This window comes from Melospiza georgiana, chromosome 4 (assembly GCF_028018845.1).
Source record: "Melospiza georgiana isolate bMelGeo1 chromosome 4, bMelGeo1.pri, whole genome shotgun sequence".
Taxonomy (NCBI): Eukaryota; Metazoa; Chordata; class Aves; order Passeriformes; family Passerellidae; genus Melospiza; species Melospiza georgiana.
In genome coordinates, this window is record NC_080433.1 from 41,511,695 (window position 1) to 41,535,787 (window position 24,093).

Below are 24,093 nucleotides of genomic sequence, written 5' to 3' on the forward strand. Positions count from 1 at the left end.
GGTGATTGGTGACACCAACATGGTCATTGACAGCAAATTGTGCCTTCAAATCTGGTGGCCTTCTATGAAGGGGTTACAGCATTTGTAGATAAGGAAAGAGCAACTGACATCATTACCTGGACTTGCGCAAAACATTTCCCATTATACCACATGACATCCTCGTCTCTAAACTGGAGACCACTGGGTGGGTAAGGAACTTGCAGAATGGCTGCACTAAAAGAGTTGTGGCCAGCAGGCTAAGAGTGCTGGGGCTGTGCAGCCTGGAGAAATGAAGGCTCCAAGGAGACCTAAAAGCACCTAAAGGGGACCTACAAGATAGGTGGAGAGGCACTTTTCACAAAGGCATGTAGTGACAGGACAAGGAGAAATGCCTTTCAAATGAATGAGGATAGGTTTAGATTACATAAGGAAGAAATTCTTTACTATGGGGGTGCTGAGACATGGCAGAGGTGGTGCAGAGAAGCTGTGGATGCCCCATCTCTGGCAATGTGCAAAGCCAGGCTGGATGGGGCTTTCAGCAACCAGTGAAAGGTGTCCCTGCCCACAGCAGGGGGGTTGGAACTAGATGATCATTAACATCATTTTATGATCCATGGCTCAGACAGCAATTCCATTAATTCTGAAGCTATAAGCAATATAACCATACCTGTGAAGCATCATGCTCACTCTACAAGACCTTTCCCTGCCCTCACAGAATGAGAATGTTTTGTCAGAAATTCAGTAGTCATGGTTTAAACCTCATTTTTACTACTGAAGTGATGTGTGAAGGGAATGGTCCTGTACCAAGACAGAAAAAAGGATTTCATTTGCATCTACGTGTTTAATTGACAGACTCTCCCGCACTAAAAAAGAAACACCATGGATGGAGGAAATTATTTTGGCTCACTTAATAGGAAACTTCAGCCCTTGAACAGTAATTCTTAACAATGAATGGTGCTAGGTTATTGATAAATGCCTTTTTTTTTTGGTAGAGAAACTGTTATACTATGTTGTCTCACTCTAACTCATTTTTGACTGAGACTCTTTATAAAGAGTCTAATTCTTGCTTCACATAAACAAAAACTTCATATCTATTTCACAAAGGAAAGACACAGAGGGTTTTCTTCACATGAATTATTGGCAGGATTCAAGAACTTATCTTTACTTAAAATCAACAGCCAAAAAAACCTTAGTATTTGGATAATTATGCCTGGTGTGTCTTTACCAGTGTAACATTTAGCAAAGGGCACACACTTACAAAAATGAGTATCAAGGCAGGTTAGGTGTTCTATATACTTGCACTCTTTATCCTGCCTCCTCAACTGTCCACACTGGAAAATGACTGGATTGCCCATGGCTACCTTTTGATCAGAAACAAAGGTATTGGTGTGTATAAAGGAAGCAGCTGTGAGGCTTATCATGAACCATTAAGTTTAGAAGAGTGTTTACATCCCACAGTACAGATTCAGCTTCAGTGATAAAAACCATGCAAGATTTTACCATACATGACAAGCTACCAAACGCTGGCAGGGACTCCTAAAAACAGTGCCTCTACTCCTCTATTTTCCTTTCCAGTACTTTTATTATCATACAGAGATGAAATTCTGTTTAATATTCTGATAAGCCTAGTAAAAGACTGGAGACTCACAGTTTCTTGACTTCTGTATTTTAGAAAACATCATTGCACATGTGAAACAGAGACCCATATGGAAACAATTTTTTCTCATAGTTCTCTGGTTGTATTACACAACGTCACTAAGTTTTAGCTGCTTTTTAAATATAACCTAAATACATTTATGCATTAAGAAAATGATTGCCTCCCTTTTTTTTTGGTGAATGACAAGGACATTTTTGATTGTTTTGGAAGTGTGCTTCATATATGCTTGCTCCCACCTTATACTCTTCCCAATGCATTGGTTTTTGTCCACTGCCAGAGACAAAGTACACATTTGGTCTGTGCAGTACAGCTGCTCCTTTGTTCATTTCTAAATAGAGCTAAAAACCCAAATTCCACATAAATTTCTCTTTGATTTTGTTGTCTTTCAGATCAAATGTTTAGGCTTCATCACATTTCTAGCTATGTAAGTATTTTTTTTTTTTCTGAAGAGAGGCATTTAACACATTCTCCAATATTGTGTAGATACAGTGCTGACTCCACCATGAAAACTGCAGGGTCAGAACCAGTGTTAAGGGAGCAGTAACAACTTTCCTCTCAATAGTATCAAAATAGCACTGGTTTTGTGCTGCTGCAGATTTCAATATAGCTGGGAAATAAAAAATAATATTGTTTACATCAGCATAAAATCCAGTCTTCAGTATGCAGCCAGCTGCACATAAAATGAGGAGAAACATGAGCAAAAGTAAGCATTTATTTGAATCAGGTCTTTAGCAACCACATAAATGTGTAGCTTGAAGTAGTGTTGACAGACATCTTTGTCTCAGGGCAACCTGCATTTGTCCAGACCCTTCTTAGCAAAAGGCAACATATCTAAAATCAGACCTCTTGACACAAACTTTCTATGCTTACTGGTTTTAAAGAAAACAGCGAACAAATCTGCAGTAGCAGAGTTCAATCAATGATCTTGTGAACTGATTATTACACAAACAGTCCACTATTGCTTTTGGGTGACTGTACACACATGAAGAAAGACATAATTTTATTTCTAGCTGGGGTGAATGCACCTTGTTAGTACTATTCATACAGAAAAGCAAACAGGTAACTACATTCTCTAGTTGTGATTTGCTAACTACAGAATTAAATATAATCCTTTTAAAATACAGCACACTTCAGGCATAAGTCCTTTTCTTAATGCTGTCAGGATGATTCCAATGTCATTGAATTTACTCGCTTATTTGGTTTTGCCTGTTTCTCCTAGCTCATGCTTTGATGTGCCTGGCAGCTTTTAAGTGATTTGACATTTTGACTGGAGGTTTTAAACCTTACCAGAGACTGCAACAACATTTACCTTAAATATTTTACATGCTTGCCGCTCCCACTTTTCCTTTGATTGTACTTAATTTGTTAACAATCTGTCTAGTACTCTCTAGTGTCTCCTTTGCACAATTTGTTCTCACAACATGGTTGTGATCTTCACACAGTCATATTCTGTGCCTAATGCTATACTGCCATCTGTTGACCAATTGAGCAGTTGTAGGACTAAGAATAAGACAAGATACTCAGGGACATAAATAAAATCTCAAAATTATTTTAAATCTCTACTTCATATTTACTTCTTTTTCTCTAACAAAGTGATTTAAAATCTTCATCTGTTTCCCTAACATTTACTAATTTAAAGGTATTAAGTCTTCAAATATAATGTTCACACAGCAATATATGACATAAATCAACTCAATGGCTCACACACTGCATTGTGGTGCTGACTTAAGAAATTATATGGATATAACAATTTCATACAGTCACTAGTGACTCACCTTTGAATCATCCAGTTCCAGCTTTTTCAGAGAACGTCTAACATAATCTATGAAGGAGGATGATTTGGAGAAGGTTTTTCCAACATGTCGATCACTGCAAACACATTACTGAGGTGTAGGCTTTATACATCCAACAACAAAGTTCAGATATTTTTAACAGGAGAAATGAATCAGTTGGATGGCTACTACTGCCAAGTTAGTAACAACTTTTCTTTTTCCTCCTTCCACTTAAAGCAATCTAGCTAATACTTGAAGTAACTTCTAGACACAGCAACTGTGTAATTGTATTACGGTTATAATACAGTTATTATTTTACCTAAAACTCTGAGAGAGTTGAAGTTTCTTTTTAATTTCTTCACTAACATTTTTTATTTCCTTACATGAATGAGAAAATTATTATTTCCAATGACACATTTCCTTCTATACTTCTAAATTACTTCCATAATCTACCATGATCCTGCTGCAATTTATTTAATAGCAACTACTGAACTGAAAAAATGTCACTTTTGCTTGTTACCCGGTGTTCTTATCCTTTCAATTTTTATTGCACTAAATGATGCCAGAACTCTGTCCTGTTCACAACTCAATAGCTTGCACTTCAAGCCAGACAAAAATGTGTGTTGTTTCAAAAAATACGCTAAAATAATTCACAAAAACTTAAAAAAACATATAGGAAGAACGAATCCTAGCAGACCACTCATATTTGCTCTCTTCTCTGTGCTTAAAATATCTTGGAGAAAAAACACACAAAGTTTTTTTTTTAAGTCTGAATTCACTTTCTTGACTGAGTCTAACATTTCTCTTCTAGAGTAGGGGTGAAATATTCAGGTACAGAATTTTCAGCTACTGAATAACTTAACAAGAAATACACTCTCCCCGCACCCTCTCAGTGAAAAACTGAACAGAAGTATCTTAGTATCTTACTTTTCTCCCTCTTTGTTCTTAGTAAAACCTATCTCCTTACCTAAAACCCAGAACAAACAGCTGAAGCCAATAGAAAGATTTCAAAAGATTTCACTCAGTGGCAGTTCTAATGCTGTTTAGCTGTCAAGGACCCTCATTCATTGAAAAGAATTTTTGCTGTCATATTTAATATTCAAATGCACCTAAACATTTAGGCTGATGAAGACTGAGAATCAGTTAATAATTATGTTGTTACATCATTCCTAGGAAGATGGGCATTAAACATCTTGCTCAGAAAAAAACCCAAAACATGGGGGTGAGACAGGTCTTTCCAAGGTAGCCATTGTGTTCATTACAGACATATAATCTTAATTATTTCCTCCAAATTATACTTCCTTCAAAAATTGAAAAATCTACCACACAGTTTTTCTTTTCTCTGCAATTTAGCAGCCATGACTTTTTTTGTTATATTGTATACAATTTTAAAATAAAGAAGCATTTCTTCTTTCAGGAATTTGACCTTCTGAAGGGTAAGCTGTCTGACTGACTCTACATCCAGCAAAAGTTTTAAGAGTATTTGCATTAGCACTTATTTTAGATCAGGAGTATACTTCTGAAGTGAATTTTCTGTTTTTTCCCACCTCTCATGCCTTGGCTCACACCGTGAAATAGTATCAGAGCTCAAAAAATGGGTTATTTTCAAACTAAATTAAACTGGAAGGTGTGATTCTGGATGTGCTCCAAGTGCTAACAGGCATACATCCCACAGAATAAGATAAAATCTAATCCAACTGCAACCACAGAAGAGTATAATATAGATGTCAGATCCTCAGCAGCAGCTCTCCAAATCCCATTTCTACAAGGAAGCAGCATTTGCCAGTGTAGGCACAGGCAGTGAGTAGCTCTTTAGAGCCATGATGGCCATCAAGCTGTCAGCAGTTTTACTCAGGACAAACAGAAATGCCTTTTTCCATCTGCAGTATCAAAGCTGCCAGGACTTCTGCGTGACAGGGTAGCCCAGGACTGCGCTGACTTTTCAGTGCATTGGCTGAGTGTTCTCAGGTGAAGATGTGCTTTACCTGTGTACCCAATACCAAAGGGGGCCTATTTCAGCTACAGGTAAAGGAAGGGCAATACATTTGTGAGGTGGATCGAGGATGAGCAAATCTATCTTGCATTTTAATACCAATGTGTATATACAACCTGATGAGACTGATTCCTACGTCCTGCTTTCCAAAACATACTTTCTATACAACACAGAGATGGAAGAGAATCAGATCAATCTTTGGTTGGTATTCTGTGAATTCAGAGCTTCCTACCTTTTGGTGACACCATAAATTTCTTCTATAATAACCTGAAGAACAGCTCGATAAAACAATGATTCTGTAGGCAGCTGCAAAAAGTTTTACAACAGCAAGGATTTAAAACTGGCACTGAAATTAGGATCAGAGTAACAAAACCAGTATTGGCTTCCCTAACTATTTATTGAGTTATATACTTTACAACTGGTCATATCAGATTTAAGAGGATAATTTACTAATGTTCTTGCATCCAGTTAAAATGATGTTTTTAAGTCAGATTCAAACATAACCATAAATGCAAGAAAGAAAAAAAAAACACAAACCCAGACTCTCTTGATGGAAAGAAAGACAACAGAGGAAAATGCACAGTTCATGATCTGAATTCTAATATGCAAAATAAACAACAATTATCTACATTGTTTTGAAGACAAAAGAAGTAATTACCTAGCTGAATGATCTGCAATCAGACTGCAGCCTGAACCATGTAGAAAGTACTATGCTAAAAAAAAATAATACTAAGAATTTCATACATTTGTCTATGGAAAATATGTTTGCATAAAACCAGTTAAGGATTGCCAATTAAAAATACACAGAAAAAGACTGCTGGGGTCAGTGGGCTTACTGAATATGGAAAGAAGTCTTTCAGTCTGGCCTTTTAAATACTTGCACAGTTGGTGCCCACCATCCCTTAAGGGTAACTTGCACAACAATAAATCAAAATATTCACAGACAAAAAATATACAGGGATTAAAAATGAGAATGATGATGTTTCTAACAGGTTCAAGCTTTTGTCATAACAATGTCTATTTTTACATTAGTTGATAAAACATTGGGATAGAGTGATCCAAACCAGGAATATAAGAAGGACATTTGCACTGAATTTATGCATTAGCTGAAAGATAGCAAAGGAAGTTAGGAAGGGTAGTTTGATGCCTTAAATTTTAAACTGTGCTTTTTTTTCCTCTGACTCTTAATTGTAAAAAGAAAACAGATTCACTAAGTACAAGCACAGCAATAAAAATGTGATTTTGTGATGACACATGCTATCTATCAGGATTTGACATAGTGTAGGCCAGTATTTCAGATTCCAGATATGCAGAAGTTCAATAAAAGGCCATGGATTAAGAACATTCAAGGGGGAAAAACACATTTTATCTTAGAATGGCTAAAATAAACAGTATTACTTACCATTTGGCCAACTGCAACTCTCTCCAAAGCCTTTAAGAGTCAAGGAATTAAATTGCTGATATGTTTATTCTTTATCATAACATTTTATAAACACATTGTATAAAAGTCAGAGGAGATGACATTTAAAAAGATTAATGGTGTGACATAACATGAGCTTGCACACTTTAAAGTGTTAATACCTTTAGGCACTCATAAGCAGCTACTCCTGTTATTTTACAGGTTTATTTATAGGAGAAGCAATGACATCCAACTGTGTGGAAATATATACATGGAAAATTGGCTTGTTTTTCTTTCTATTGTGCAAGAGTTTCAGAGGATTACTTTCTATGAAAGTGTTAAAAGCAAATGCATTTTTCTTGAATATATTTCTACTGAAGTACAAGTAATACATTTTGCGTATTTAATTCTTTAAAAGTAAATACTAGTTCAATGGATAATATTAGTTTTAATCACTACTACTCAGACTGCTGATATACAGGCAAATAAAGTAACTTCAGAGAGACTGCAGTTTAAAATACTGTGCATTATTTTTCACTAGAGTCTTCATACTGTAAATGCTGACATAGATGTGAGACTACTTGATTTTTTTCATGCATAGTGATAAAGAACAACAGATATTTAGAAGCATGTAATACTCCTTCACAGTTGAAAAGATAGTGTGCCCACAAAATTTTCAACAGAGTTTTAAAGATCATAGCAGAAATGAAGACAAAACCTCAGTATCTGATTATCTGATGCTACATCAAAATAGGTAGCAAACCAAAAATGCCTCATCATTTACAGATTATTATCACCTTTATTCCCAAACTTCACTACAGTAAGTAAGACTGCCTGTTACACAATCACCCACACTTCCTGCTCCTTGTGGTAGAACTGATCTGGTATTTCACACTGCTCTTCAAACAAAGTCCACATAGTTGCAGCTCCTCCATTCACAGCTTTGGCCAGCTATCAGGTTTGCCTTCTGCTGCATAAGCTCTTGCAGCAGCATCCATCTGCTGCTGCTGAGGAGATGGAGATGGCTTCCAAGATATATTATTGTAAGGCTCTGAAGCTGGAAACTCTTGCCCAACACCTCTGGCCCTTGGTAATTCAACCTATTTGAACTCTGAGTGTCATTGCTCAGCAGACTTTCTGCTAACCAGCCATTAGCCCAAGAAATGTGGGTGCTTAGTGGCTCTGTGCTGGCTCCCTTGTACATTCTACATGGCAAGGAAAATCCTAGTCATGAAAAATGCATATGGACAACTACAAACATAACAGGAGAAGTATCTAGTTACACAGGAGAACTCTTTGCCTTTTGTGAATATTCAAACAAAAAGTTTTTAATTGCCAAATTTCTGTGATTTGTTAGAAATCTAAAATAGATATATACAGGAAGATCAGTACTCTCTTGGGGGCCATTTGCTTTTAAAATTTATCTTCCTACCACTGCTGAAAAACAGCCCAACCTTTTTCTTTCCAAAAGAAATGGAATAGGAAACAACTAATGTATCAGCTGAGGAAGGACTGGTATTGTATGACACTGACAAGAAAAAGAGAAAAGGCAAATCCCTTTAGAAAGCACTTCTGCTGAGTTTTACAGCTACATCTCTAAAATGAACAATTCTTTTACTTTGCCAAGGGTAACACATTTAAGCCTTATGGATCCTTAACAACTGTCCTCCTATATTTTCTCCTGACAGCATTTAATTATCATGGTAGTTCAAGTTTACATAACCTCAATACATTAGTCCACACTGAGTCTTTAGTCTATACTCTTCTCTGTAATGGAGGTACAGACCTAGCAGCAGAGCTTAGCTAGAACCTGATGTGATTTATCTGGGTACCATAAATTAAAAATTAATAGAGGGAAGGAATAGTAGTCTTCTAAATGAAACAGTGGTGAAAATTTTCAGTACCTACCTGTTTTTTCAAATTAGACAACAGCTCATCATTCTATCTTGATGAGGCTAAGCCTTTAAAATAGTACTTCTTCTCTTGGTGCAATGTTAAAAAGAAGTTTCCAGACTCTTAAAATACATGGATTTTTAGAGCTCCTCTAGTTTTTGGAACAGGCAGGGTTGTTCATGTTTTAAACAGCTAGAACATTCAATATTGTGAATCATGAAGGCATTGAGGGAGTTACTGATTGCAATCCTTCTAAAATTACCTTGTTTCTCCCTAAGTCCTTGGCCAAGAACTATAATCCTGAGGGGTTACCTTGTTTAGGTTTCAGCAAAGCTTTGGCCTTTCTGTCCACTCTTAAAATACATTTCTATCAATACTCATTTTTTCATGCCTCCAGCAAGTATAAAATTTATAAAGCTGGAAGGTCAATACTATAGTTTTTTAGATATAATTCATCATGCTTACAACATTAATGATGTTATCCTGTAGATTCTTGGAGTAAAGTCATGGCTTCAGGATCAGAAGCCAAAAACAATGAATCCTGTAACATCTGGACAAAGCTCTCAGTAGAAAAAGAAAGGAGGGGGAATCATACCAAGCATGCTGACATCCGAGCATTGCGACCACAGCACCAGCCTTTGTCCTTCAAGTACTGACACATGGGAAATCCCCAGACTTGGTCGTGGCATTCTGCAATATGGAGGAAAAAAACAAAGGCACAGCTTTTCCTCTTTCAGACTACACAATGGATTCAGCAAGATGAACAGTAGGTAATGTAGTAGAAACACTTAACTGCTCTCATCCAGTACCAAAACTTGTGGTGGTGCTACAAAAAACATGTTTTCCCTGCAACAGATGTTTTTGCTTTATGCTGTATTGCTGATAATTTCACATTTTCCAAAACAATTTTAAGTGAATGCCCTTTACAAAAATCCTCTAAAAAAACAGTCAAAGGGACAAGAGAAAAGTCTGCAGATACTCATGGCAACCTACACCATGCCATGAATCACAAGATGTAGGCCAAGCAGTCATTCCATGCAGCAGGGCTTCAGTACCACTTCTCATTGTCTTCTTATTCTATCCCAAACGTCTTTCAAACATCACACAGAACAATATGTATTTGTTTATTCTAGTTCTGAAACAACATTCTGCTGTAAGGCAGAATGTTTGTTTTCCAGAAAAGAGCAGCTGCAAAGACTCTTGCTGTTTCTTCAAAACACCAAGAAGCATTTGCCTCACAATATGTGCTCAGTTTCAGTATCATTTGTATTTTGAGTAACAAGACAATTATTCATGTTTAGCCCTAATGCAAATGTGGGAAAACTGGTACAGAGATTACTTTATAGATGTTCTTAATAGTCACGTCTAAATATACACAAACTCTAAATGTTTAGAGTTTTCATTATTACATTGTCAGCTGATTTTTAGAATAGTGAATAAGATTTACTGCTTTCTTAAAAAAAAAACCCAACACAAATTGGCCTAGATCCTGGCTTTTTAGCACAGGAAGGGAACTGGGGCATATTTCAGAATAAATCATATAATGGGGTTAAAAAGAGGGGACAGCAGAAAATTTACCAACAGTCGGAGATATATAATTCACTCCATAAAAGTCAAGCAAAGAAAAAAAAAAAAAAACCAACTATAAAGAACCCTCCCCACAACTCATGGGAGGGAGGGAAAGCCTTTGGCTTTCTGGCAGTAGTGCCCAGTCTCAGCTGACCATCAGAGAGTAACGGCAGGCAGGCAAGAAACCTCTGCAGGCAACCCCACACTTTGCTCTCCTTTTAACCCTGAGGGATACCAGAGGCTCTTAGGGGCTGAATATTGGTTTGAGAACCATGATTTAGAATAGGATTTTAATTATTAGCATGATTAGCAGAACGAGAAAGAAGACTTTTTAGAAATAAAGATGAAATTTGACCAAACAGATTGTAAGTGGTTTCAGCACTAGAAATGTAATAAGAATTTTTAAGTGCCTCATGACAAGCTCTAAAATATTAATTAACTTCAAGTCTAATTATGGAGTACATGGAATACGTGGATATTTCTACTACAGAGATGTCAGTAAGAACTTATTGAGTGCAAGAAAACAATGACTGACATGGTTCCTATTGTATGTCTTTCCAATATCATTGTTAAAATATTTCAAAATAAAAATTTGCAAACTGAGTTAGAAAGATTAAATCCTTGATCTTTTCAAGCAAATCTCTTCCAATTTATACCCTGTCCTCCAGGCAAATTAATCATTCATTCAAGTTAAAGTTACTACCCTGTCAGCTACAATCTCAGTATCAGTGCACTGTTCATGCATAATTCAGATAATCTTTGGAAAAGATTATCAGTCAAAACATCATCTTCTTTTAAATTATTGAAACTGTAAAGTAGGAGGAAAAGAGAGGGAAACTAATGCTTCAAGTTAGAAATAAATTTTTCCCATATATCAAAAGCTGACCACACATCTACAATATTGCTTTAAGTTCTACTTATTTTTTCACATCCAGTCTGCTCTCAAGCACACTTTAAAAAATTTTAGGATTAAAGTATTGCTATAAAGTTCATATATTTACAAGCTATATTTTAAAAAACTGGAATTTGTTTTAATGCCTGCAATTATTTCAGATATACTTAATACTATATACCTCATATATATTGTGCTTCTATCTATCACAACAGCAGTTCTAAACTGTATAAATCTCAAAAAATATTCAAGAAACATTTTAAGTATATTTTAAGTATTCCATGGAACATTTCACAGGAAACAGCTCAAGTGTCCAACAATGCATGAAGCAACCACATTATAATTCAGTACAGAGTAGCCAATCAGACAGAATTCCTTCTACGAAAATCCTTTTTTCATAAAATCCTTTTCACATTTGCCAACTCTGTATGTGCACAAATGATGACAAGGAAGTTCAAGAGAATGGGACAAGCTTCTCCAATACCTTTAATATTAGTCCATCCATCAATTTGCATTTCTAAGAATAATACTGCAATTTTTAGTGCGCTAATATTCAAATTTTACTTCACAAAGCTTTACAGTAAAATGTGGTCATTATAAAACAACAGGACCAACAAGCTTTAATGTTACTGGAAAAAATAAGCCTGACTTAGGTTCTGTGGGATAAGCCAGATCAGAAAGCTGTGGAGCCAGCAATGCTGGTGCAGCATCGTGTTCCCATTGGCATGCCTTTTCCTGCCCGGGTGTCCCTGGAGCTGTAAGCTTTGTCAGAATCTCTGAATCCCAACCCTAAACCTAATTGCTCTTTTGGCTGATTATGTAATTCAATGGATTGAAATGGCATTTTTTCTTCTGAGATTTTTCAGTGGAAATTAATCTTTATTACCCTCCTCAGTTTTTTTCACATACACCATACTTTGTGTCTTTGTATATATTGTGTACTTCATCAAAGTTGTACTAAAACACAAATAACCTTTTTCAGATCCTCCACAGCCTCTATCTTCCACAACATCTACTTCTGTTATTCCCAAAAAAATAGATAACTACTAACCTGCCTTTTTCCTGCTTGGAAAAGACTAAATCTTCCTTGGCCATGTAATTCACTGTTCCTTGAGTTTGCATTTTTCAAAAAAAGTCCCCTGACTAAGCAGGATTTTGCTAGGAGAAGCAGAGGACAGTGGGGAAGAAAAATGCTCTCTAATTCCAGGAAACAGAATCAGCTGTCACCAAAATAATTTCCAACACCCAAACCTAGAGTATGTTTTAATTATGTGCATTAAAACTTTGGCATTCTCAATTCTAACCTCATACTTTGTACACACTGAGAAAAGTACAAATATAAGATGGTTTCAGGTTTTAATATATTCTTGCTACACTAATTAATGAAAAATACAATAATAACTTCAATAGGTAATACAGTCATTTAACATTTGTAAAGCTTACCTTGTTAGTATTTTTTCAAGTTTCATATTTTTTTCAGAATCAATTTTTATAGAAAACATCTGGGGTTCAGTGACTAGTTAGCTGTGTCACAAATACATGGAAAGGTTCCCTATGCAGCAATATCTAAAAATGCCTTGGGAAGGAAATTAAGCTTTTTGATCTGTTGCTTGGAAGTGTTTTCCTGTGTTGCCATGGTATCAGTGCTAGCTATTTTAAGACATTGGCTGTGGAATATCTTTGAAAATATACCTAGGCTACACATAAATCATCTGTACTCTAATACCCTGAAACAGTGAGTAATCTTTTATATTTGAGTGGAACAGAGTGATACCAAGCCATTATATTTATGTAAGTAATCCTTTAGAAAATTCAGTTTCCTAGTATTTGTCCTCTGAATCCACCTTACTCAAGGCTTTCCCATGTTTCACAAGTCTAATAAAATTCTGTATGTGAATTTTGACTACCCTTTGCAACCCTTTTGGTTCTCTTAATTATGTTCAATAGCTTTTAATAGTCAAAGTTTATTCTGCAAAAGCTTTGCTGACTTCTTTCAGAGTGCCTGATTAAGAAGCTACTTTCCACAGCTTCCTGGAGGGCTTTAGAACTCCTCTACTCAGCAGTGACCCGACTTTGGAAATCCTTACACAATATGGAGTTTGTTTTGTCATACTTAAGCCAACCTCAAAAGAGCTTCTATCAGACAGCTATCACTGAAAGCATCTATACAACTACACCTATCTCTTATTTCAAATTGCAGAATCTAAGAATATGCTGAGTTGGAAGGGACCCAAAGGATCATCAAGATCACCTCTTAGCCCTGCACAGCACCATTCCCAAGGATCACACCATGTGCCTGAGAGCACTGCCCAAACACTTCTTGAACTCTGTCAGGCTTGGTGCTGTGACCACACTTGCTGAGGACTGCACATGATACAAAGTGTGAAAACTTCCCCCCACAGGGGAGGTACCTGGGCATTTCCAACCTGAGCCTATATTAACCCTTGAAGTCTTTGTTTCATGGCTTGCCCCATCCCTGACAGATCAAGATTGTGACCATCACTTCAACCAATGGACATCTGAGGTGCAAAGTGCTCCTGAAGTGCAAAAATGATGGGTGATGGTATCTTTCCTCTCTGCTAGCTACTCTAATAATTTCTTTCTCTTCTTTGTATATTTTCTACAGTGATATTTTCATGCCTTTATAATGTCGTATTACTATAGATAACAACCAAAATGGCTACATTTCTATTGCAACCCAATTGTTCTAAAATATATATATCCACACACCCACACACATACATTTATATATATACCTGTCATTTGTTTCACTTTATTCCGCCCCAAGGGATATATTAAAAAAAATCTCAGTTACCCCATCTCTGTGGTGCGTCTTAACAGTAGCTCCAAAGCAAGAGCAACATTCATGTGTTTTTTCCTCAAAACAGACTGGTACTGATGTATTTGGTGATATGGAGGATGGAAAGAAGAGAATCAGAACACAGAAACCCAAATTCCTTTTCAAGTAAAAAAATCTTTTAAAAAATATGTTAAATTTCAGTTCTTCTCTGTTTAGGGATAATCATAGACCAGCTGGTACATTGCCCCAAAAACATGTTAGCTGAATGTAAGATAAAACAGCTCCCAAAAATCCTAAGACTATCTCCTGAACAGAGACACAGAGTTTGTTTTAACCTAAAAATCATTAGCAAACTGATTTTTTTCCCAGAAAAACTGACATAATGGCTCACTATGTAAATAGGTTTATGTAAAATGTCTCTGATAAATAGTAAAATATTTTCTACTCTGATGTAATTGACTACCCAATGCAGTAACAGAGAAGAAAACCCCCAAAGGAATCAATTATACTAATGGCTACGTATATTTTATCCATACAAGAATCTCTATATAAACAGACAATTCTCCTTAGAGAGAGCCAAAGTAAAACTACTTAGAATTTTCCAAGAGCTGTCATATTATTCCTTATTAACTGAAACTTAGAATTTCATACTGCTTATAACAGCAGTGAAATTTAAAGACAGGTGTTAAAAGACATTGGCTTCAACTTCTTAAAACTGAGTTGAAATTTGATGTTACATAACAGCTCTTGGTTGTTTTAGCCGCTAATAAATCAAAGCAAAGACTTTCATGATCTTAACAGTTCAAAATTATTCCCAGCACAATTGGAAATGTGGTCCCATTACAAAAATTTCCAGCTGAATTCAGCTTATTTAGAGACACACAGAAGGACACTATGTACTGATTGCATTATTATTCAAGATTGTGACTGCTGGCACCTACTTTCATCAGAAATGCTCACAAAGTATTCATAGCAGGTCCAACACCAAACTGAATCAGCCAATCTTGCAATATCTGTACTATTTTTAGAGTGTGTGAGAAATGTAATGCATTATTCCCTGAAGTCATCTCAGAAACAAAAAAAATCCCTAGCTTGTGATAAGCAAGGTAATTCAGTAGTCCAACAAAAACACCATAATAACATTTTGTTGATATTTTGTCAACTCAACACCTCAGACTTATAAACACTATGTTAGGCATCATAACAGGTAAATTTTATTCCTATGAATACCAGTTAATTCCAGTTAATATAAACTGTAATATGAACTGGAAAAGTAATTTTTCATTGACCTCAAACAAGACTGATCTTGGTATTAAATCTTAAGTGCCAAAGAACATACTGTCCAGCCATACCAATTTATGGCAACCAGAAGTCCACTGCAGCTCCTCTGTGAGGTGGCTCCTCTGCTTCAACTGTGCTTACAAGCACAGCCCTCTGAGTTTACATTAAAGAAACAGCAAAGATGGAAAATGTGCTACTTTGGGGGCAAGAGCTTTGAGGCGGACTTGCCACAACCTTGACTTTAACGGTGCACACCTCAAGAAAATAAAAAAGTTTTTAAAGAGAACAAATGACATTTTAAAAACAGATTTTGAAAAACTTCGAGGCTACTCAGTCAAGATAAAAGCAATGTAGAATGCTTTCTAACAGAACTTCCCACTGCATCCTTGCAGGCAAGCCCTTGCTTACTGAACTCATTTCCAATGAGTAAGTAAATTCCTGTATTGCATCAAGTTCTGCCCAATTCTCTGCTTCTTGGGAAGATCTGTCACTGCAGAGATATAGCTCTCAACCTGCTTGTTAACACCCAAACTAGTCTCTCCACACAAAGCATCTGCGTGTCTCTGCCATCTCTGATTGATGGCCTAGAGTAGCCAGTAGCTCTCCTGAGTTCAGTGTCAGAGCCTGGACAAGCAAAGGATTACCTACAGCAGAGATCATACTGGCTGAGGTACCACACAGGCCAACCAGAAACACACAAAATCTGCATGTGGCCACACGGGATGCATTGCAGGACCACGTAACTCACCGGTGTCCCACGAAGGCCATACTCTATAGTCTTTTACAGATCATGCCCATCCTGATTACAGGAAACAGGTGAAAACCACACTCATCTTCCCCTAAATAAGCTCAGATAGTCTCAACAAGTTTATGGAGCACTTTTTCCTGGAAACCATGTCCAGGCCCACGAAGAGTAAGAAGAAGGTTGACACTAGCTGGCAGGAATTCACCAGGCACTGACAAACTACTGCCTTCTGTGAGGCAGTGACCGGCTCCACGAACTAGGGGACAGCAGAGTCATAGTTTATCTTGATCTTATGAAGTCTTTCAGCAAAGTTTCCTTAGTATCTTTATAGACAAAATTGAAAGATATGACTCAAACCTATTCAAACCTCTACCTATTCAAAAATAGGTAGAAAATCAATAGTAATCTGAAGCTTGACAGTGAAGCCTGCAGATTAAGGGATGTGATTATTCTCCCTTTTTAGCACTTGTGTGAGTATCTGGAGCGCTCCTCTGGGCTCTTCAGCCCAGTATAATGACTGAAATGAATTTATTGGTGGCAAAAGCACTAAAGGGCTGCAGCCAAGAAGGGATCTAACTGCTGTTTTCCTAAAGGAAAGACAACAAAAAGGATTAAGCTGGACTATTCTTGGCAGTGCAAAATGAAAAAGACAATAGATAGTGCACAATAACTACAAAGTCTGAATGGATATGAAGGAAAGAAATTCATGGTGAGGCCAAACACTGAAATGGGCCACTGTATCACTGTCCTTGGAGATAGTCAAAACATGACCCTGAGTGAAACAATCTAAGCTGGCCCTGCTTTGTGGCATGATCTGGTCCAGATGACCTTCAGAAGTTACTTGCTACTTAAATGCTATTATTTGGCCCATTCTGGAAGCAGTATTAAAATCCACTTGCTTCTGCTAGCTACAAGAGGAGCTCTTTTACTGCTTGAATTGTTGGACCAATACCATCTGATAAGAGACAGAGTCCCCCAGCATCCTCCAGAATGCTTTGTCAGTTTGAAGTCCATGCACAGGAAATGCAGACACAAGATAGAGTCTGAATTCTTTCCCATTTTCCATTTGAAGAAATCTTAAATCTTAGATATTGTCAGTCCTTGTTCTCTTAGCCCTCCACTGCACATTTAAGAACAAGCCATATGGTAGATGACTTAGTAGGGGAATACAACAGCATTATACATTTTAGAATATGCAGTCTCATAGTAATAGTAAAAAAATAAATTATTTTTGAGCATTATTAAAACAATATATATATTCTTTCCCAAAAAAAGTATACTGTAATTTCCTTTTGTTCTGTCCAAATGTTCTCCTTTGAGAATAATTTTGTCCTTCAAGCAGAGTAAAATCAATTCAACATGCAATTTGACTTCATTTTCATACTGCTATGAAACTGCAGTATCTCTTCTAACCATGTACACATATCTGTTTATTTGAACTTTGAAAGGTTATCATGCCTGATCCTTTGGGGGTGTCTGAGTTTATGCACTGGTCTGCAAAAAGTAATCCTATATAGCTAGCACAGGAAGCTGCGTCCTCTTTGCAATAAGAAAGAACCAAATGTTTCAGACACTCAGACTTAATGAGAAGTACCTGAAAAGTTTTTAATGTCTTAAAACTCTGATGTAAAAGTAATTGTGTATTTTTTCTCTAACTGCTTTTTTGTAGCATAGAAATTTCAATTGTATTTTCTTTTCCTTTGCTTTTGGAGTGAGCTGAAGTATTTTGAAATTACTAAGACTAATACACTGAAAAACCTCTTAAAAGACTTGCAGAGTTAATCAAAATCAACATGAAAAGATTATTAAAGCAAGAAAGCTAGCATGTGTCATGGTCAGTGTGGAGCTGTGCTTGTGACTACTTAAGCAGCTAACTCCTTAAGAGCAATAGCTGAGTCCCACGTGCCTTTGTGTCTGTGAAGTTCCCTGAAAGAGCTGAAGTACACCTTGCCAAGCCAAGCCTTTTTCAGATTTACTGATATGATGATCAGGTTGTAGCATGTCAGCAGATGGTCATTTAGACATATCACCTATGTACCACTTGTCTCAAGAAAGCCAAGTGGTCTCAAGAAAGATTTAAGTTCCTTAAATCTTTTTCATTATACACAATTTCAAGTAAAAATACCAACTTTCTCTCAAAAATGAAACCCCCTCCTTCCATTTGTAGGAAAATATATTCTGGATCCACAAATAATTTTCATGTTATCTTCCCAAGAAAAAATCTTATATATGTACTGTTTTATGATGGGCAAAGACTGGCACAGCACCCAGATGACTGTTTTGTTGAGTATTACCTTACTTTACAAAATCTTAACTCTGCTCATTGTTGTATATATACAAATTAACATAACCGGATGTTGCACACAGATAGCCGAGGATAAAATCTGGTACAAAATATTTCAAAAGGATGGAAACATACTGGACTAAAACAGTCTATACATTTATAGTTCATTTAATGAAAAAAACCAGCTGTAGTTATAATCATATAAAAACACTATGCACTTATGTCCCTAATCTCAGTAAAAATTTTAGGAACCTTGGCATAATGGAAAAGCAACAACGCATCTGGCAGTGAATGACCCTCATAAAACAAATAAAACCAGTACTAAATAAGCCACTGGAAAGGAACAAACACAAGGAGATTATTAATTGAAAGGTATAATACTCTCAACATGCAAACTGGCAGCCACATGTTAAGCTCAGAATTACCTTCTTGGTTTTCAAACTGTTCTGACAGCAGATGGTAGCAGCAGCCCACACTGCAAACGGCTTTGATTTCAGGCTTGGCAGTAAAAATTCGTAGCGTATTTGCAGCAAGATCTCCACATGTATGTAGACCCACCATCATACAGTCCTAAGAAGAAAAAGAAAAAAAAAGGCAACAATAAATCATCTCGTTCATCAGCTGATAGAGCACAAACAAAAACAAACTCCAAAACCTGAATGTGCTGCAAATAGTGAGCTGTAAGGTAGAAATACCCAACTCCACAAGGACTCCTGCTGTTCTATTCTAGAATTTTTCAATGCTAATCAAAGCTCTTCAGTGCTAAGAAAATATGGTGAAAACTGGCCATGATGCAGAAGTTCAAGACTATGAGTAACATAGCTGCAGGGAAGGGAATATCTACATGTTTACTGGGCACATACCATTTTCTCTAGTCTTTCCTAGGTTTCCTGTTCTTGTTATTAGCACCACTGCTACTTTTCTTAGCAAAGATTCCTTGCTGTAAATCTGGCTGCACCTATTTAAGGCATTTCTGCTAGTTTAAGTTGTTGAAATCAAGGCAACTTCCTAAATACAGGTTTAAGGTGAAGAGCAGCTTTGTCATTTCCCAAACACCATCACTGACAGTTTCTCAGTATGCCCGCTGCTATTCAACAACAAATGGGCATTCTCCTTCACAGCACAAAGTAAGAACTTCAGCTTCAGATGCTCTGCTCTTCTGCCCATTCTATTTCCTACTTTCCTGTTTTCCTTTGCTTTTGCCTCCATTTCTCCATGAAAATTCTCTCTCTTCTAACTATTCATAACAAGATATTTCCCTTCTGATATTACCGGTTGGGATCCACACGGCAAACATGGTGTTGCTTTGAATTACAGACAGATTTATTAGTCATAGAACCAAAAAATCATTAGGGTTGGAAAGGACCTTAGAGATCACCTAGTTCCAACCCCCCTGCCCCACAAGACCAGGTTGCTCAAAGCTTCATCTAACCTGGCCTTCAACACTTCTAGTGGCATACACAACCTCTTTGGGCAATTTTTTGTGGGTGTCTCATCACCCTTACAGTAAAGCATTTCCTTTTAGTGTCTACCTAATCTAAATCTATCCTCCTTCATCTTAAGGCTTGTTATATCATTACATGCCCTCTTAAAATTATCTCTCCAGCCTTCTTGTAAGGTCCCATTTAGGTACTATAATGGAATGTGCTATAAAGTCTCCCCAGAGCCTTCACTTTTACAGGTTATCAACAAGAAATTAGGCCAGGGTCACTCAGTTGAGATACCATTCTATAATCATTCTGATTTTATCTGATTATCACACCCAGCTGTATTACATAGTGCATTCATGTCTGAAACAGGAAAACTTCTGCTTTCCTCTTTCATGTTCCCTGACAGTATTTTTTTAATATCAAAAAAGGCAGTGATATAGGATTTCTTCCACCTCCAATATTGTACAAATTACACACTAAGAGGACGCACAATCCAGCTGTGCAAATGTATAGGCATATGCTTCATCAACAAACCCTGCTGCTCAGGGTGTTTTCTGCAGACAGACATGAGTTTGCTCCACATGTTCTCAGATACTCAGCTGCATTTATAGCTCAAGTTATAGGATTGTTAGCACAAACTAATGGTCTTGAATCAGAGATTGTTACACCCTGGAATAAAATAGCTTGATCACTACTGAACACAGAGAAGTTTTTATCATTCAATAAAAGACTGAATGCATCTACTCAATCAATGTATGTTAGTTCAGGCATAGAAACTAAACATACAACCTCAGAGTTTCTAGACTTGTGCCACTGGCAGCTGAACTTGAGCTTGTTTGTCTAAACACAAACCCTGCCAGCTAGTAAATTACTAAATGAAATTAAAGTAATTATGTAAAGTCAAAATATAATAATTCTTAACAAATTCTTCATCTTGAATACTATACACAATAAATTCTCCTATGCCTTCCCAGTGTGAATGAAGGTATAAAAATATGTAACTTGAAAAAGTAACTTTTAGGAGAATTGAAACTCCAATGCTTAATATATGCATCTCCCTGGTAAATAATAACAAATTCATAATAATTAGACTTTATCTATAATGAGAGTTGTAAAATAACTGAATAAGCTGTTAACTTTGCCAGCTGATTATTATCTACCACATAAATTCTAAAGACTGATTCAAGAACATCCCAACACATGTAGCAAAATAGGAATACAATCTTTATATGGTAGACATACTTCTACTATCTGGTTAAAAACCATTATTGGGCCAGAATATTCATTTACACCGGACATAGTACTCTATGTACACTCAGCAAACATACACATATTAAAATGGCAATATAAAGACAACAGACAATCTAAATACAGTAAATATTTAAAGTAAAATAACCTCCAGATCTGTTATGATGTCACTGAGTTCTGTTTCTGCAGTGATGCAAGAGGTCAGTGGAAGATAGAGGTTCGATTCACTTGACTTTCTTGCTTTAGTGTTGAGAGATGTCATTTTTCTTTGCACTTTTTCCTCTTCACAGAGTTCCCCACAGTTACAATGAGATGAAGAAAAATCTTCTACGGCATCAACAGGAAGAACATTTAGAACAGCAAGAACCTCTTCAGAAAGTTTGGTCTCATGAGATTGTGTCCCACTGACTAAATCAGCTTCAGTTTCTGTGTTGGTTTCGAGTGCAGTCATTTCTGTGAAACCACAAGAAGGAACTACATCTTGAATAATCACTTGGCCCTGATTTTGAAGACTATTGGCATTATTTAAGAGCTCTTCATTGATTTTTTTACAATTAAGTTCATGTTCCACTGGCCTGTCATTTGCCATTTCCAAACTCTGGCTTTTGAGGCTTACTTTTCCTCGACTCTGATATGCTCTCCAGTGTTTCTTCAATTTTCTGTTTCTTTCATGAGCACCATTTGTGTTGGAGCTTGAGGAGTCAATGCCATAAACCTTTAAGTTATATTGCATGGACAGAAATGAACTCAGGTAGCCTTTCCCAGAACCTATATCAATCACCTAGATAATGGAGAACAAATAAAGGAAAATTGCTATATTAATGAGCAACAAGGCACACTTTAAGTGTAAAATTATTCCCTAAAAATTTAAGCATGGATTGAATAGTTACCTTATTAGCATCATACTTCTCAATGCACTTAGTTCTTTTGCTTTTTTTGATTTTTTTTCCTGACTTTAAAACACAGAATTAAGTCTTAACTGACGTGCTCCAGAAAATAGACATTGCAATGTTTTTGCAATTCACATGCCCTGCTTCTTGTAAAGACTTTCAGTACATTTTTTGATACAGACCTTTCTTCTGCCAAAAAAAAAAACAAACCATAAACTACCAGCAATTCCACCTGCCCTTGCTGAACTGGGTCAGAGTTAGCAAATATACAGTTCACAGTATTCAGCTTTAGGCACCTAATTCCCACACTGAGGAGGCTACAACCAGTGGGTGTACAGCAAAAAGCATCTCTAGTTTCAGTGCTTAATTTAATCCCTTCAGATCTGACCTAAAGATGAGTGATATTGATACTCTTTTATGCCAGAATGCTTGTTTATTCTGCTTTCCCATTCTGTGAAAACAACCCATACAGTTTTCTTTTTAACATGAGGATGCTTTTCTAATAAACAAAGGGGCTCACAATCCACATGTACTTTCCACTGCCCATTCTGAAGGAAGGAGTGATAGGTACCAGTTTAATTTGTATTACAGCTGATATCGTGCTAGTTCAGTGACTGATGTAACTCAGGAAGAAAATACCCTTAAAAAGCATTAGCAAAAACAAGAGTAACCTGAGACCTTTCAGTACGTAATCACAGCTTTATATAATGTATGCTTTAATATGTAATAAATACATAACACAATATTTTATAAGAATTGGCAGAGTGACAAATCTCTAAGGAAAGAAAATTATAACATTCACTTCTATGCAGTTATCTACTAAAAATAGTATTGACTAGATATAATGACTTCTTTGTAGAAGCTCCTGGAAGTGTTTGATTCAAGAACTTCTATGTTTTGTCCTTGGTCTGTTACATGCTCATAAGAAATCTTACACTGCTACTGCTAAACCTAAATTGCAGTATGCACTACATGGATGCATCTTAAACTCAACTGCATAGTTATTTACCAGGTAAAAATCTTCAATACAGCAGTATTTTTACTCAATGAGAAAGAAAGATTTATTCATTATCTTAATGAAAAGATTTGGACAGCCATGGAATTAGAAAGAAAAATCTGAGACAATGTCACTAAGGACTACGGACAACAGTGGAGAATACTATTAGGTACAAATTGTTTACTCAGTAGCACATGGCATTCTCATGAGTAGTCATCATGTGATATTGATGAATATTTGCAATCTAGACAAGCTACAACCATACCATTTTTTGAAATAAATCTGTACAGGAATGAATTTAGTGAAATGGAATCTATATAACCTAGGCATACTTTTTAAAATGTCATTTGTTTGTCACATTTGTCCTATTGCGCTCTACTGAGGCCCCAGTGAGGCCACACCTGGAGCACTGTGCCCAGTTCTGGGCACCTCAGCACAGGAGAGACTTGGAGCTCCTGGAGCACGTCAAGCAGAGGGCAACAAAGATCATGAGGGGACTGGAGCACCTCTCTTGTGAGGAAAGGCTGAGGGAGCTGGGCCTGTTCAGTTTTGAAGGGAGACAACTGAGAGTACAAGTATGTGAAGGGAGTGTGTCAGAGGAGGTTTCCAGGCTCTTCTCGGTGGTGCCAAGCAATAGGACAAGAGGCAACAGGTGGGAACAGCTGCACAGGAAATTCCACCTGAATATGAGGAAGAATTTCTTTACTGTGCAGGTGACTGAGCACTGGAATATTAAGATATTAAGGAATAATCTGGGCACCATCCTGTGCCACGTGCTCTAGGATGACCCTGCTTGAGCAGGGAGGTTGGACCACGTGAGCCACTGTGGTCCCTTGCAACCTGACCCATTCTGTGTTTCTGTCATTTGAAATGAAAAAGAAGTCTTGAAGGAATAATTTTACCACCCTTTTGTTTAACAGCTATTACAATTGTGTAGAATATGCACACCCTCACTTCAAGTTTTGAATTTTTTCTGTGAAACGCAGCTTTTGGTTACCCAAGAGAGGGGTAGTGAATCATTCCTAAGTGTGACCCCTAGTGGCTGTAGGGACCAGCTGCAGCTCGGGAAAGTTTCTCAAGTAAATAGAAAATAGCAACACATTGTTAAATTAGCACTGGGATTTAGAAACAAAAGGAAAAGTTGACTAAAAATAGCAAGCAACGATCTTGCACTAAACAAATAAACTGAATTAAATTAGTCCCTGCTTTACTTTCCATTGATTACATAGGGAAAGGTAATAAGCAATCCATAGCATATCTGTCA

The 24,093-nt window shown here is 36.8% G+C and overlaps 1 protein-coding gene across 3 annotated transcripts in view; it reads right to left on the reverse strand.

The window, feature by feature from the left end:
• Positions 1-24,093, reverse strand: part of METTL25 (methyltransferase like 25) — a 46,332-nt gene that overhangs the window by 9,649 nt on the left and 12,590 nt on the right. For all 3 annotated transcript variants that reach the window (XM_058023011.1, XM_058023012.1, XM_058023013.1), the window contains exons 4-9: positions 21,091-21,723; positions 18,690-18,834; positions 9,289-9,383; positions 6,804-6,833; positions 5,634-5,707; positions 3,412-3,505 (exon numbers count right to left, since the gene is read on the reverse strand). In XM_058023011.1, coding sequence (XP_057878994.1) covers positions 3,412-3,505; positions 5,634-5,707; positions 6,804-6,833; positions 9,289-9,383; positions 18,690-18,834; positions 21,091-21,723 — 1,071 coding nt within the window. The remainder of the gene's footprint in view (positions 1-3,411; positions 3,506-5,633; positions 5,708-6,803; positions 6,834-9,288; positions 9,384-18,689; positions 18,835-21,090; positions 21,724-24,093) is intronic.